Source organism: Myotis nattereri (genome assembly GCF_964212035.1).
Source record: "Myotis nattereri genome assembly, chromosome: 19".
Classification (NCBI taxonomy): domain Eukaryota; kingdom Metazoa; phylum Chordata; class Mammalia; order Chiroptera; family Vespertilionidae; genus Myotis; species Myotis nattereri.
Genome location: NC_138095.1, coordinates 1,641,744 through 1,655,951, shown reverse-complemented (window position 1 = coordinate 1,655,951; position 14,208 = coordinate 1,641,744). Strand labels below are relative to the sequence as shown.

The 14,208-nt window shown below is 60.1% G+C and overlaps 1 protein-coding gene across 1 annotated transcript in view; it reads right to left on the bottom strand.

The window, feature by feature from the left end:
- The window catches only part of SORL1 (sortilin related receptor 1), a 152,796-nt gene that overhangs the window by 13,563 nt on the left and 125,025 nt on the right, over positions 1 to 14,208 (bottom strand). The window contains exons 39-42 of the mRNA XM_081113349.1: positions 12,435 to 12,517; positions 11,255 to 11,351; positions 9,090 to 9,274; positions 3,087 to 3,206 (exon numbers count right to left, since the gene is read on the bottom strand). Of these exons, the coding sequence (XP_080969475.1) occupies positions 3,087 to 3,206; positions 9,090 to 9,274; positions 11,255 to 11,351; positions 12,435 to 12,517 (485 nt within the window). The remainder of the gene's footprint in view (positions 1 to 3,086; positions 3,207 to 9,089; positions 9,275 to 11,254; positions 11,352 to 12,434; positions 12,518 to 14,208) is intronic.

Sequence of the window (14,208 nt, the reverse complement as noted above, 5' to 3'; positions counted from 1 at the left end):
CTGATGGCTGTTTGCAAGCTGGCCACAGCTCCTTTAGTGCGGGGGTCCCCACTGGGGTGCCTGGCCATCCTGGGTGAGGGGTTGAGGGCCGTTTGCAGGCTGGCCACAGCCCCTTCAGGGTTGGGGTCCTACTGGGGTGCCTGGCCAGTCTGGGTGAGGGGCTGAGGGCCGTTTTCAGGCTGGCTAAGCCCCCCTGCAGGGACCCTCACCCCATGAGGGTGTGGCCAGCCTAGGTGAGGGACTGATGGCTGTTTGCAGGCTGGCCACAACCCCTAGCCATCCAAGCTCCCAGTGGACGTTGGCTGGAAGCAGGTATCTGGGATTTATTTGTCTTTTATAATTGAAATTTTGTTGCCATGAGTGGAGGCCTCAGCCGGCTCAGGACTGACAGGAAGCTTGGCTTCCTCCATCACCCGGGCAACCAAGCCTCCTGCTTGCTCCAGCTCCGTGGCTGCCGGCCGCCATCTTGGATGGGTTAATTTGCATATAGTCGCTCTGATTGGCTGGCAGGCGTGGCTTAGGGCATAGCGAAGGTATGGTCAATTAGCATCTTTGTCTTTTATTAGTGCAGATGTACAGATAAATGTTCATATAGAAATACAAATATTTGTGTGTGCATAGATATATACTTATATGCATGTGTGTATATGTAACCAATTTTTCCGAAAAGTGTTTTTACACATTATGTTCTTAGCATCTTTCACTTAATAAGACAGTCTTTCCTTGATAAACATTTGTTTCAAATATTTTGCTATAACAAGCAATACTATGTCACAGATCTTTTCCATATATCTTGGCACAAATATAAAAGCATGTAGGCTAATACCATGACACACATGTAAAAGCATGTAGGCTAACATCATGGCAGGCGTGGAAGAGCATGCAGGCTAACAGTAGGGCACGTGTGGGAAAGCATGTAGGCTAAGAGCATGGCACGTGTGGGAAAGCATGTAGGCTAAGAGCATGGCACGCGTGGGAAAGCATGTAGGCTAAGAGCATGGCTGGCGTGGAAGAGCATGTAGGCTAAGAGCATGGCACGTGTGGGAAAGCATGTAGGCTAACAGCATGGCAGGCGTGGGAAAGCATGTAGGCTAAGAGCATGGCACGTGTGGGAAAGCATTTAGGCTAACAGCATGGCACATGTGGGAAAGCATGTAGGCTAACAGCATGGCACATGTGGGAAAGCATGTAGGCTAATAGCACGGCACGTGTGGGAAAGCATGTAGGCTAACAGCATGGCACGTGTGGGAAAGCATGTAGGCTAAGAGCATGGCACGTGTGGGAAAGCATGTAGGCTAACAGCATGGCAGGCATGGAAGAGCATGTAGGCTAACAGGATGGCACGCGTGGGAAAGCATGTAGGCTAACAGCATGGCAGGCGTGGAAGCGCATGTAGGCTAACAGCATGGCAGGCGTGGGAAAGCATGTAGGCTAACAGCATGGCAGGCGTGGAAGAGCATGTAGGCTAACAGCATGGCACGTGTGGGAAAGCATGTAGGCTAACAGCATGGCAGGCGTGGAAGAGCATGTAGGCTAACAGCATGGCACGTGTGGGAAAGCATGTAGGCTAACAGCATGGCAGGCGTGGAAGAGCATGTAGGCTAACAGCATGGCACGTGTGGGAAAGTATGTAGGCTAACAGCATGGCAGGCGTGGAAGAGCATGTAGGCTAACAGCATGGCACGTGTGGGAAAGCATGTAGGCTAACAGCATGGCAGGTGTGGAAGAGCATGTAGGCTAACAGCATGGCAGGCGTGGAAGAGCATGTAGGCTAACAGCATGGCACGTGTGGGAAAGCATGTAGGCTAACAGCATGGCACGTGTGGGAAAGCATGTAGGCTAACAGCATGGCAGGTGTGGGAAAGCATGTAGGCTAACAGCATGGCAGGTGTGGGAAAGCATGTAGGCTAACAGCATGGCAGGCGTGGAAGAGCATGTAGGCTAACAGCATGGCAGGTGTGGGAAAGTATGTAGGCTAACAGCATGGCAGGCGTGGAAGAGCATGTAGGCTAACAGCATGGCACGTGTGGGAAAGCATGTAGGCTAACAGCATGGCACGTGTGGGAAAGCATGTAGGCTAACAGCATGGCAGGTGTGGGAAAGCATGTAGGCTAACAGCATGGCAGGTGTGGGAAAGCATGTAGGCTAACAGCATGGCAGGCGTGGAAGAGCATGTAGGCTAACAGCATGGCAGGTGAGGGAAAGCATGTAGGCTAACAGCATGGCACGTGTGGGAAAGCATGTAGGCTAACAGCATGGCAGGTGTGGAAGAGCATGTAGGCTAACAGCATGGCAGGCGTGGAAGAGCATGTAGGCTAACAGCATGGCAGGTGTGGAAGAGCATGTAGACTAACAGCATGGCACGTGTGGGAAAGCATGTAGGCTAACAGCATGGCAGGCGTGGAAGAGCATGTAGGCTAACAGCATGGCACGTGTGGGAAAGCATGTAGGCTAACAGCATGGCAGGTGTGGAAGAGCATGTAGGCTAACAGCATGGCAGGCGTGGAAGAGCATGTAGGCTAACAGCATGGCACGTGTGGGAAAGCATGTAGGCTAACAGCATGGCAGGCGTGGAAGAGTATGTAGGCTAACAGCATGGCACGCGTGGGAAAGCATGTAGGCTAACAGCATGGCAGGCGTGGAAGAGCATGTAGACTAACAGCATGGCACGTGTGGGAAAGCATGTAGGCTAACAGCATGGCAGGCGTGGAAGCGCATGTAGGCTAACAGCATGGCAGGCATAGGAAAGCATGTAGGCTAACAGCATGGCAGGCGTGGAAGAGCATGTAGGCTAACAGCATGGCAGGCGTGGAAGAGCATGTAGGCTGAATTCCTGTAAGTAGAATGCGACAAAGGGTTTCATCAGTTGCTGTGGCTGCACGCCGAGTGCTCAGTTCTCCAGTGTAGCCACAGTTGTGTGGCTTTATCATGAGCTCAACTCGTGTGGCCGAGAGGCCAGTCGCCCTGTCACACCCGGGCCCTGGACCTCCCCTCAGTGCCCCAGGCCTGGTCTGAGCTCGGAGCCCGGGAACGAAACCATCCCTTACAGAGAAACGCCCCTGGGCGTTCTGGCACGGGACACTCACCAGAAACAAGTACTGCTCATCCCTCCCGACAGTGACTGTCTTGTTGTGGAGCGAAGTCGTCAAGCTCTTCGGGTTCCGATAGAGGTCAAGGAAGGACGTGGCATAGAAGATGCCATACACCTGACGGGAACAGGAGGGGCGTCAGCTCCGTGGCCACGACCTACCGTTCCCCTGAAATCCTAATGTAGACCCTGGACCAGGCCAGAGCCCAGAGAGCAGTCTTCACTCCATGTCCCTTTCATCAGCATTACAGCCAAGGCACATGGGCCGGGCGCTGTCCTCACAGAGGCAGAGAAGGAAAACAGATAAGTAGCAAGTTGCCAACACACTGCTGGGAGCTCCACAGAGGGGATCTCCAAAGCCGCAGCCCTCCACCAGGTGGAGAGGAATGTGGACACAGGGAGGTGGGAGCTTGCGGACTGGGGGGAGGTGGGAGCTTGCAGACTGGGAAGGAGGTGGCAGCTTGCAGACTGTGGGGGAGGTGGGAGCTTGCAGACTGGGGGGAGGTGGGAGCTTGTAGACTGGGGGGAGGTGGGAGCTTGCAGACTGGGGGGAGGTGCGAGCCTACAGACTGTGGGGGAGGTGGGAGCTTGTAGACTGGGGGGAGGTGGGAGCTTGTAGACTGGGGGGAGGTGGGAGCTTGCAGACTGGGGGGAGGTGGGAGCTTGTAGACTGGGGGGAGGTGGGAGCTTGCAGACTGGGGGGAGGTGGGAGCTTGTAGACTGGGGGGAGGTGGCAGCTTGCGGACTGGGGGGAGGTGGGAGCTTGTAGACTGGGGGGAGGTGGGAGCTTGCAGACTGGGGGGAGGTGGGAGCTTGTAGACTGGGGGGAGGTGGGAGCTTGCAGACTGTGGGGGAGGTGGGAGCTTGTAGACTGGGGGGAGGTGGGAGCTTGCAGACTGGGGGGAGGTGCGAGCCTACAGACTGTGGGGGAGGTGGGAGCTTGTAGACTGGGGGGAGGTGGGAGCTTGTAGACTGGGGGGAGGTGGGAGCTTGCAGACTGGGAAGGAGGTGGCAGCTTGCAGACTGGGGGGAGGTGGGAGCTTGTAGACTGGGGGGAGGTGGGAGCTTGCAGACTGGGGGGAGGTGGGAGCTTGTAGACTGGGGGGAGGTGGGAGCTTGTAGACTGGGGGGAGGTGGGAGCTTGCAGACTTGGGGGAGGTGGGAGCTTGCAGACTGGGATGATGTGGGAGCTTACAGACTGTGGGGGAGGTGGGAGCTTGCAGACTGGGGGGCGGTGGGAGCTTGCAGACTGGGAGGAGGTGGGAGCTTGCAGACTGGGGGGAGGTGGGAGCTTATAGACTGTGGGGGAGAGGGGAGCTTGCAGACTGGGGGGAGGTGGGAGCTTATAGACTGTGGGGGAGAGGGGAGCTTGCAGACTGGGGGGAGGTGGGAGCTTGCAGACTGGGGGGAGGGGGGAGCTTGCAGACTGGGGGGAGGGGGGAGCTTGCGGACTGGGGGGAGGTGGGAGCTTGCGGACTGGGGGGAGGGGGGAGCTTGCGGACTGGGGGGAGGGGGGAGCTTGCGGACTGGGGGGAGGTGGGAGCTTGCGGACTGGGGGGAGAGGGGAGCTTGCGGACTGGGGGGAGGTGGGAGCTTGCGGACTGGGGGGAGGGGGGAGCTTGCGGACTGGGGGGAGGTGGGAGCTTGCGGACTGGGAGGGGGCTGCAGGGTAACACAGCAGCTGCCTGAGGAGGCCAGCTCCCCATCCCTCCTCAGCTGAGTCCTGCTCTTAGTGAGAAGTGCTGCCTACAAGGAGTCCACATTCCCACCTCCCTCAAAGCTCGGTGAGCCACGTGACAGTCCTAGTCGATGGGATACAGCCGAGTGCTACGGGCCTCTGAGGGGGCCCTGCTTCCTGCCCCCCGCCGCCCAGATGCAGGTGAGGCTGTGGCTCCAGGAGCCTCTGGACCCAGAGGTGACCTGGAAGACAGACGTCAGGTGCAGGGTCTGGCCTGGGTCCCAATCAAACCAGGCTGCAGCTGCGGAAGCCGGGCGGCTGGACCTGGGACGGACCACGATGGTCTACGGCCACGTGACATTCCATGTCGTCCTGTGAGCCGGACCTCACTGATCCCCGCGGGGAAGGGACGAGTCACAGCGGGGACGGAGAATGTGAGGGCGGAGGGGGAGCCGGGAGCTGACAGTGGGAGGTGCCGAGTGCGCTTCTTTGTAAGTAAAGCCACAAAGCATGGTCTCCAAGAGTGGTTTCTTCGGCGGAAGAGAGGAAACGGGAAGGCCAGGGCAGCCAGGGAAGGAGGGAGCGATCAGGCCACGCAAGGGTCCCTTCCCAGCAGCTCGGCGTGTTCCTCCGGCACTGCCTGCAGCCAGGACAGGGAGGGGAGAGCCGGGGTCCCGAGGGGGACAGACTCGAGGTGAGGAGAGAAAGAATTAGGGGCTCGAAGGGGGTGGAAAGCAATTGTGAATAGAGTGGGACCAGGAAAATGAGAGGGCTCCAGCATGAGATGGGACAGGAGGCCAAAAAAGGCTGAGCACAGTGAGGACAAGCCTCTGACCACCACAGGGGGAGGACCAGCCCGGGAGCACTGTGGGGGGAGGACCAGCCCGGGAGCACTGTGGGGGGAGGACCAGCCCGGGAGCACTGTGGGGGGGAGGACCAGCCCGGGAGCACTGTGGGGGGAGGACCAGCCCGGGAGCACTGTGAGGGGAGGATCAGCCCAGGAGCACTGTGGGGGGAGGACCAGCCCGGGAGCACTGTGTGGGGGAGGACCAGCCCGGGAGCACTGTGGGGGGACGACCAGCCCGGGAGCACTGTGGGGGGGAGGACCAGCCCGGGAGCACTGTGGGGGGAGGACCAGCCCAGGAGCACTGTGGGGGGGGGAGGACCAGCCCGGGAGCACCGCAGGGGGGGGAGGACCAGCCCGGGAGCACCGCAGGGGGGGGAGGACCAGCCCGGGAGCACTGTGGGGGGAGGACCAGCCCGGGAGCACCGCAGGGGGGGGAGGACCAGCCCGGGAGCACTGTGGGGGGAGGACCAGCCCGGGAGCACCGCAGGGGGGGGAGGACCAGCCCGGGAGCACTGTGGGGGAGGACCAGCCCGGGAGCACTGTGGGGGAGGACCAGCCTGGGAGCACTGTGGGGGAGGACCAGCCCGGGAGCACTGTGGGGGAGGACCAGCCCGGGAGCACTGTGGGGGAGGACCAGCCCGGGAGCACTGTGGGGGAGGACCAGCCCGGGAGCACTGTGGGGGAGGACCAGCCCGGGAGCACTATGGGGGAGGACCAGCCCGGGAGCACTTTGGGGGAGGACCAGCCCGGGAGCACTGTGGGGGAGGACCAGCCTGGGAGCACTGTGGGGGAGGACCTGCCCGGGAGCACTATGGGGAGGAGGACCAGCCTGGGAGCACTGTGGGGGAGGACCAGCCCGGGAGCACTGTGGGGGAGGACCAGCCCGGGAGCACTGTGGGGGAGGACCAGCCCGGAAGCACTGTGGGGGGAGGACCAGCCCAGGAGCACCGCAGGGGGGGGAGGACCAGCCCGGGAGCACTGTGGGGGAGGACCAGCCCGGGAGCACCGCAGGGGGGGGAGGACCAGCCCGGGAGCACTGTGGGGGAGGACCAGCCCGGGAGCACTGTGGGGGAGGACCAGCCTGGGAGCACTGTGGGGGAGGACCAGCCTGGGAGCACTGTGGGGGAGGACCAGCCCGGGAGCACTGTGGGGGGAGGACCAGCCCGGGAGCACTGTGGGGGAGGACCAGCCCGGGAGCACTGTGGGGGAGGACCAGCCCGGAAGCACTGTGGGGGGAGGACCAGCCCGGGAGCACCGCAGAGGGGGGAGGACCAGCCCGGGAGCACTATGGGGGGGAGGACCAGCCCGGGAGCACTGTGGGGGGAGGACCAGCCCGGGAGCACCGCAGGGGGGGGAGGACCAGCCCGGGAGCACTATGGGGGGGAGGACCAGCCCGGGAGCACTGTGGGGGGAGGACCAGCCCGGGAGCACTGTGTGGGGGGAGGACCAGCCCAGGAGCACTGTGGGGGAGGACCAGCCCGGGAGCACTGTGGGGGAGGACCAGCCCGGGAGCACCGCAGGGGGGGGAGGACCAGCCCGGGAGCACTGTGGGGGGAGGACCAGCCTGGGAGTACTGTGGGGGGAGGACCAGCCCGGGAGCACCGCGGGAGGGAACGGGGTCCAGGAGCCAAGGGCCAGGTGTGAGGAGGCCGGCACAGCACAGGGACGAGGAAAGTCGCTGTCAGGCAGGGGGCACAATGAGGGAGATGCTGGAGTCCTGCGGACAGCAAAGGAGGTGACTGCCTCCACAGGTACCTGGGCCCTCTCCCTCCGAAGCTACCTCAGTAAGAGGAGGTGAGCAGGCTACCTCGGCCCAATTCAGGGAACCAGAGAGCCAGGCCCTGTCCCAGCGCCCTGCGCATTAGCCTCGCTGGGGGGCAGCTGGGTGACCAGGGCGTCCCTCAGCGGGGGTGTAATGGAAAGCAAGGCCCGTTGTAAGCAGAGTCCACTTCGAGGTGAAGGGGGCCCGGGGACCGGCTGGGCATTCCTGTCCCCACCCCGCCCCGCCTGGCACTGGGTTCTGCAGCCACAGGAGAGAAGGGCTAGGAACCCTGTCTCCCGTTCCCGAGAGCTCCCGTTCCCGAGAGCTGGCCAGTCACTCAGTCTGAGCCTTCGTCTCCTCACTGGTAAAGGAGCATGTTCCCCACTGAGCTGCTGACAGGAGAAAGTGGGAGGAGGTGTGTGAGGGTTCCAGCTGTGCCTGGCACCCAGTGGGCACCCAGTAACCTGTGTTTCCTTCCTTCTTCGTGGCTGAGCTTGCAGTCACTTGCAAACTTGGTTTCACCCCCAGGAATCAGCCCTGCACCCAGTGCACTGGGTGCCCGCGGTGGACACGCCGCAGGCCACATCCCCCCACAGCCCCTGAGGACGCCCTAATTCTCAACGACAGATTTAGCTCCCTGTCCTCTTCCACTTGGCAAACCCGGAAAACACTGCTTCCCTGTAAGGAGCTTGCAAACTACTCAAGGAGATTAGAGAACAGATAGAAGCATCAAATAGCCCGGCCGGCTTGGCTCAGTGGTTGAGCTTCGACCTACTAGTATGAACCCAGAGGTCACGGTTCGATTCCAGATCAGGGCGCATGCGCCCGGTTACGGGCTGGATCCCCAGTGTGGGGCCTGCAGGAGGCAGCCAGTCAATGATTCTCTCTCATCATTGATGTTTCTCTCCTCCCTCTCTCTCTCTCTCTCTCTCTCTCTCTCTCTCTCTCTCTCATCTCTGATATCAATAAATGCATCTTTAAAAAAGAAGAGAGAAAGCATCAAATGGGATCAGCAGTAGCTAATGAAACATTACTCCATATGGACCCAACTGTAACGGCTTCAGGAGCCCTGAGGGAAGAGGCCAAGGAGCAGAGAGCAGGATGTGGCTGCACAGCAGGAGGAGGGTGCAGGGAGGCGAGGCACACAGGCGCTGGGAAGACCCTCCTGAAGGTTAAGGAAGGGATGCACTGAGAGAGGGGAAGTAACAGCCAGACTCGGAGAGAAGCACAACCTTCATCACAGGGAATCCAAACGCACATGTAAGAACAAACAAAGACCAGCATTCAAGTGCAGTGGGGACATGGAAGGGGGGGTGCCCAGAGAAGGCAGCCTGGGGGTGGGGGTGACCTGTGGTGGGAGGGGATGGAAATGTGTCACCATCCCTACACCTGAGCCCAGGGGAGTCCTACGAACTGGAGCAGCCACCTCTCCCACGCACGCTCCACACCCCAACACACAGCAAGGGCACTTCCTCTCCGGGGCCAGGCCAGAGGGAGAAAGGGGTGCTGGGCTGGGATGTCAGGTGCCTCTACAGGTACCCAGAGCTGACCAGGAGGGTGGCTGAGCTTCGGGTGAGAAAGGATGAAACAGCCACAGAGGAGAGAGCCCAGCGCTGCCCGAGACCTAGAATCAGGGAGTCTGCGCGCACTAGGGGGAGAGAGCCTAGGCTGTCCCTGAGCTAGAATCAGGGGTCCGCACCCCTGGCTCACTCACCACGTCCCGGGGCCCAGTCCAGGTGCATTCCACAGCCGTCTGGTTAAGGGCTTTGGCTTTGAGGCTGGGAGCCGGAGGGCGGACTCCTTTGGTCACGATGTGCTCGAATGCCAGAGGACTGTCCCCTAGGTCGGTCCTGGCCCAGGCGGCAATCTCGTATGACGTCTGCGCTGTCAGATTGCCCACTGTGGAAACAGGAAGAGGAAATGCGGGAGGGAGCCGGGGTGGGAGTCGAGAACTGGCGTCCCGACAGGCACCTCTCAGTTGGTGAAGCCCCAGGTGGCGGCTTTCGCTGTCACAGAAGCGCCGTTACTTACTGATGGCCACCACAGCGCCTAACCTCCAGTCAGCCAGCCCACGGAATCAGAGGGGCCAGACACGGTGCAACCAGCACGTGCATTAGTGTTTCTTACGGCGGACAACCTGCGCACAGTCAGACCGCCGAGGGTGGGCCATCATCACACAACGCACATTCCACAAACTCCATGTGTGTCCCACCCACTGTGACGGAGCCCCCTAAAGCTGTCTCCAAGGATATTTAACGAGAGCGAAAAGCCTTTCCAATTTTATGTTAAGTGAAAAGGGCAGGCGATAAAGCTACACGGGAGCTCCTACTCATTCAGGAGACATCTGAAGTTCAAACGTGGTTTTCCCGGGAAGTGAAGTTGTGGGAAATTTTAATGGTCACTGCACTGTCTTGCTTTCTCAATGTTCTGTCATGAACGGTGCCCTTTCTCTGTGGGTGGCAATGCCGCTATGGAGCGGAGAGCGGTGAGCCAGGGCTCCCGAGAGCGCCTGGGCCCGGGGGCTCCACGCTCAGTGTGCTCCCAGGATAAAGCGGCCAGACTCCCTAAGCCCATTGTTTTTGTGGGGGAGAGAAGCAGAAGGGCACGTTTAAAGAAAATGCTGTGACGTGCTCGGCGTGATGCCAGCATCGAGCGCGCGGCCCTCCGCGCCCCAGGCCGAGCCTTCCTGCTGGCCTGCCGACGCCCAGTGCGCCACCGAGGCCCGAAGTCACCGGCTCTGGAATTAGAAAGATGTGGGTTCAAAACGGGCTCTGCCACCTTCTGAGGGGATAACTGCAGCTCTGAGCCTTGTTTTCTCATCAGTGAATAAGACCCATCCCACAGATTGGTTATTGGGGTCACGCAAAACACACACCCCGCGAGCCTCGGCAAGCAAGCGCCTGCACACAGTAGGTGCTGGCGTCACTTTTATTCTTGTGCAACCTCGTGGGCAGCTTTCCTCTTCCACACAGACAGTCCTCGCTCAGCCGTGAGGAACCACATGACCAACAGCTCTGCAGACAGGCCGGCAGGGAAGGGAAGATGCCCCGTGTCCTCCCAGGACACACAGGCAGCCTTCGTCCTGGAGGGTCTCCCTGGCAGAATTTAAATCTTCCCTTGAGCCCTGGCCGGTTGGCTCAGTGGATAGAGCGTTAGCCTGCGGACTGAGGGGCCCCAGGTTCGATTTCGGTCAAGGGCACGCACTCGGTTGCAGGCTCCTCCCCAGCCAGGGCCCTGGTCAGGGCTTGTGTAGGAGGCAACCCACCAATGTGTTTCTCTCACATGGATGTTTCTCTCTGTCTTTCCCTCCCTCTTACACTCTCTCTAAAAATCAAGGGGAAAATATCCTTGGGTGAGGATTAAAAAAAAAATCTCTCCTTGAGCCCATTTTCAAATATGAGCATTTTCACTGAGACTCGGAATTCACACAGATGTAAGGGGAATAAGACGATGTCCTTCCCTCCTTAGCCCAGGCTGTCCGTCCACTCACTCGACCAATATAAACTGAACACTGACTCTGCCCAGGCCGAGCTCCCTCCTATTAGCCAAGAAGGAGCCAACGAAAGCAGGAGAGAAACAGGTAACTGACCTGGGAGCTCTTTCCTTTGGAGCTAAACAGCCTCTGCATGAGGTTAATCTGGCTTCACTCCAGTGTTTTTCCCTTCAAGTCTCCAACTTCCATGAAGAGCCACCAGGGTAGAGGGGCTTGTGGCTCTCTCCCTGGAGTCGGGAGTCACTCACATCCTCGCTGCCACCCGCACGGCAGCCAGGAGGCCTCCATGCACACGCTCTCCCCACGCCTCCCCTCATGGCTCTGCTGCCAGGAAACATGAGCCGAGCCCACCCTCCGGCTCACACAGACCAGCTCCAAGGGGTTACCTTTGTGGGACAACATGCTCCCTCGAAAGTTCAAAGTCCTCTTCTCTTGTCTGTGAGTGTCAAATGCCCAAAAGAGGTTCACCACGTAGCCATTCACCTGCCACGGACCAAGAGCGAGGTCACCCACAGCCCGGCCACAGAGCCCCCTTGGAGCGGCACCCCTTCCTGCGGGCTCTGCTGCCGAGCGGCCCGATGGGGGCTTGTTCCTCTTGGTCTTTACACGAATTCCGCGTGTGCTGCAGCGAGGGCCAGTGCACGCCCGTTCTAAAGCCAGGGGGAGGCCACTGACGATGTAAAATACAGTCAGTGAAACAAAAGTTAAATAGAATAAAAGGACAAGAACCAATGCAGAGGCAGAAGGAGGGGAAAATGAAGAAGAATTAGGTCCTGGTAATTAAAGATACGTTGACGCTCAGGTGGTCCTTGCAGTGAAGGCCAAGAGGTTCAGCGCTCACAGGAGCGAGCGTGCCCAGGCCCAGGAAGCCGGCCTCCTCCAGGTCCTAAGCTCATGGAAAAGTCGGACCTAAAGATCTTTAAATATGAGACAACAAACAAAACAAGAATGCTTGCAAGACCAAAGACAAGTTGGACTTGCCCCACGCAGAGGCTGCTTCTCGCACCGACCATCTCGGAAGGAGGGCTAGACAGCAAACTGCAGCACAGTGAACGGCAGAGACTCTGAAGGCTTCTGTCTGTCTGCCCCCCACACACTTCACAGACAGGGTGATGCAGGAGCAATAGGCAAGAAAAAGCCCGAGAACCCGGGGCGCAGGGGAAGGCGGCCGTGCGGCTGGCTGAGCAGAGGGACGGGGATGGTGGAAGAGGGACAGGGGTGGAGGGAGTGGCAGTGCTTCCGCGTAGGTGACTCTCTCATAAGATGCGTCCGCGGTGGCGCCCCTGCACCAGCACCAGCACCAGCACCAGGCAATCCCATGGCGCTGGGCACTGCAGGGCACGCGTCCTGTCGGCACTGGCCTGTCGGCACTGCCTGTCGGAACCGTGGCTGCGAACCACTTAGTTACATGATGTGGGAAAGGCACCGGCTGAGGCGGACACTCCTGTGCAGGCTCAGGGCTCTCCGTGGGAGGAGCCGCCCTGGGCTCCAGCGGCACTGGCCCATCCCTTGCTTCCTCACTGGCACTGGGTCCCCGCCCGCCTGCCAGCCGAGGGCCCGCGTTACCTGGACGTCGCTCTGCGTGGTCAGGGTGAAGCTCACAGAACTCTCGGTGCAGCCGTCGATGTGGATGTCCGGAGGAGGGATCCCTGAAAGAACCAGCAAGAGGCGTCAGGGGAGGGGCGGCAGGACCGAGCGCGCCTCGGCGGAGGGAAGGCGTCTCCTTGCTGTTTGTGACGCGCGTCTCGTAGCCCTGCTTCCCGAGCCGAGGGTCCCAGCCCCCTGGCAACCACCGCTCCGGGCTCACTAGCTCTCCTGCAGTGACGCGTCTCTCGTAGCCCTGCTTCCCGAGCTGAGGGTCCCAGCCCCCTGGCGACCACCGCTCCGGGCTCACTAGCTCTCCTGCAGTGACGCGTCTCTCGTAGCCCTGCTTCCCGAGCTGAGGGTCCCAGCCCCCTGGCGACCACCGCTCCGGGCTCACTAGCTCTCCTGCAGTGACGCCGAGCGGGGAAGTTCCATGTGTCGATGCCCAACAACCCGTGCCCGCGCGGGCAGAGGCCACGGGGCCCCTTCACGGGCACGGATAACGACCCTGTGGCCTGGTCCCTCTGGGAGGACGACAGCAGAGTGAACAGCAGGCCACGGCAAACGGAAAGAACCTAGTCCAGAGTCTGGCAAACCCAGTTCAGCCTCCCGCTCAGACGCTAACAAGGAGTAGCCACCCATCCTCCCGAGCCGGAGCCCGAGAGGCGATCTACACTCCAGAGGCCAGGGCATCCCGTGGGGACGCCCGTAAGAGTCTGGCTCTCAGCTACGCGCCCCTTCTCTCCTCTCCTGTGGGAGCCTGGCATCCAGAGGAAGCACGCTCCAGCTGAGAGCCGCGGGGAGGGGCAGCAGGCAAAGGCTGCTCCACGTCCCCGACCAGCTGACGGGCTCCTGCCCCAAACCTGAAGGGCTCAGGGGATGCGTGGTGCAGGGCACAGGCAGGAGAGACTCAGGGAGTGGACACCACCTGCTGGCAGACACAGCACGGCCTGGGGTTTCTCAGATCATCAGCCATTAATGACGCTGGGTTCAAGGAAACAGCACCAGGGAAGGAGCACCGCCGGGCGTGGCGGGCGGCAGTGCCGTGAGGAAGCTGCCCGCATGGCCACCGAGCTGCCGCGCGCGCGGGGTGGGCCACTCTGCGGGCACGCTCCTCAGCCACAGCAGCTGCACTGTCAGACTCGTGGGATCAATGAGAATCAGAGGAGATCGATTCACATAAAACAACAAGTGGTAGTCGGGCCACAAAAAGTGTTGCTAAGCAGTGGCTTGTCTCATTGTCACTATTCATCCACCACATTCAACAATTAATCTGGTCTACGCCACTGCTATTCTTCTCCTTCACCTTCTTTTTTCTTAATCCTTATCTGAGGATACTTTTCCACTGATCCTTAGAGAGAGTACAAGAGAGAGGGAAAGTCAAAGAAATCTCGATATGAGAGAAACGCATCGATTGGTGGCCTCCTGCACATGCCCCTACCAGGGCCTAGACTGGGGAGGAGTCTGCAGCCAAGGTGTGTGCCCTTGACCAGGGATCGAACCTGGGACCCTTTAGTCCGCAGGCCGACCTCTATCCACTGAGCCAAACCAGCCAGGGCCTTCATCTTCTTAACATTATGACATTTCACAACAAATACTTCTGACTCCGTACAGAGCTGCCTCCTGCACGTACCGAACCAGAACAGGCCAGGGGCCCAGGTTCCTCAAGCCGAAGGGTTTTAAGAGAAGCAAAGGCAGATGTGACTCTGCCCGGAGCTCAAGGTGCTGACCTTCCAAAGCACCTGGCTGTAGTCCA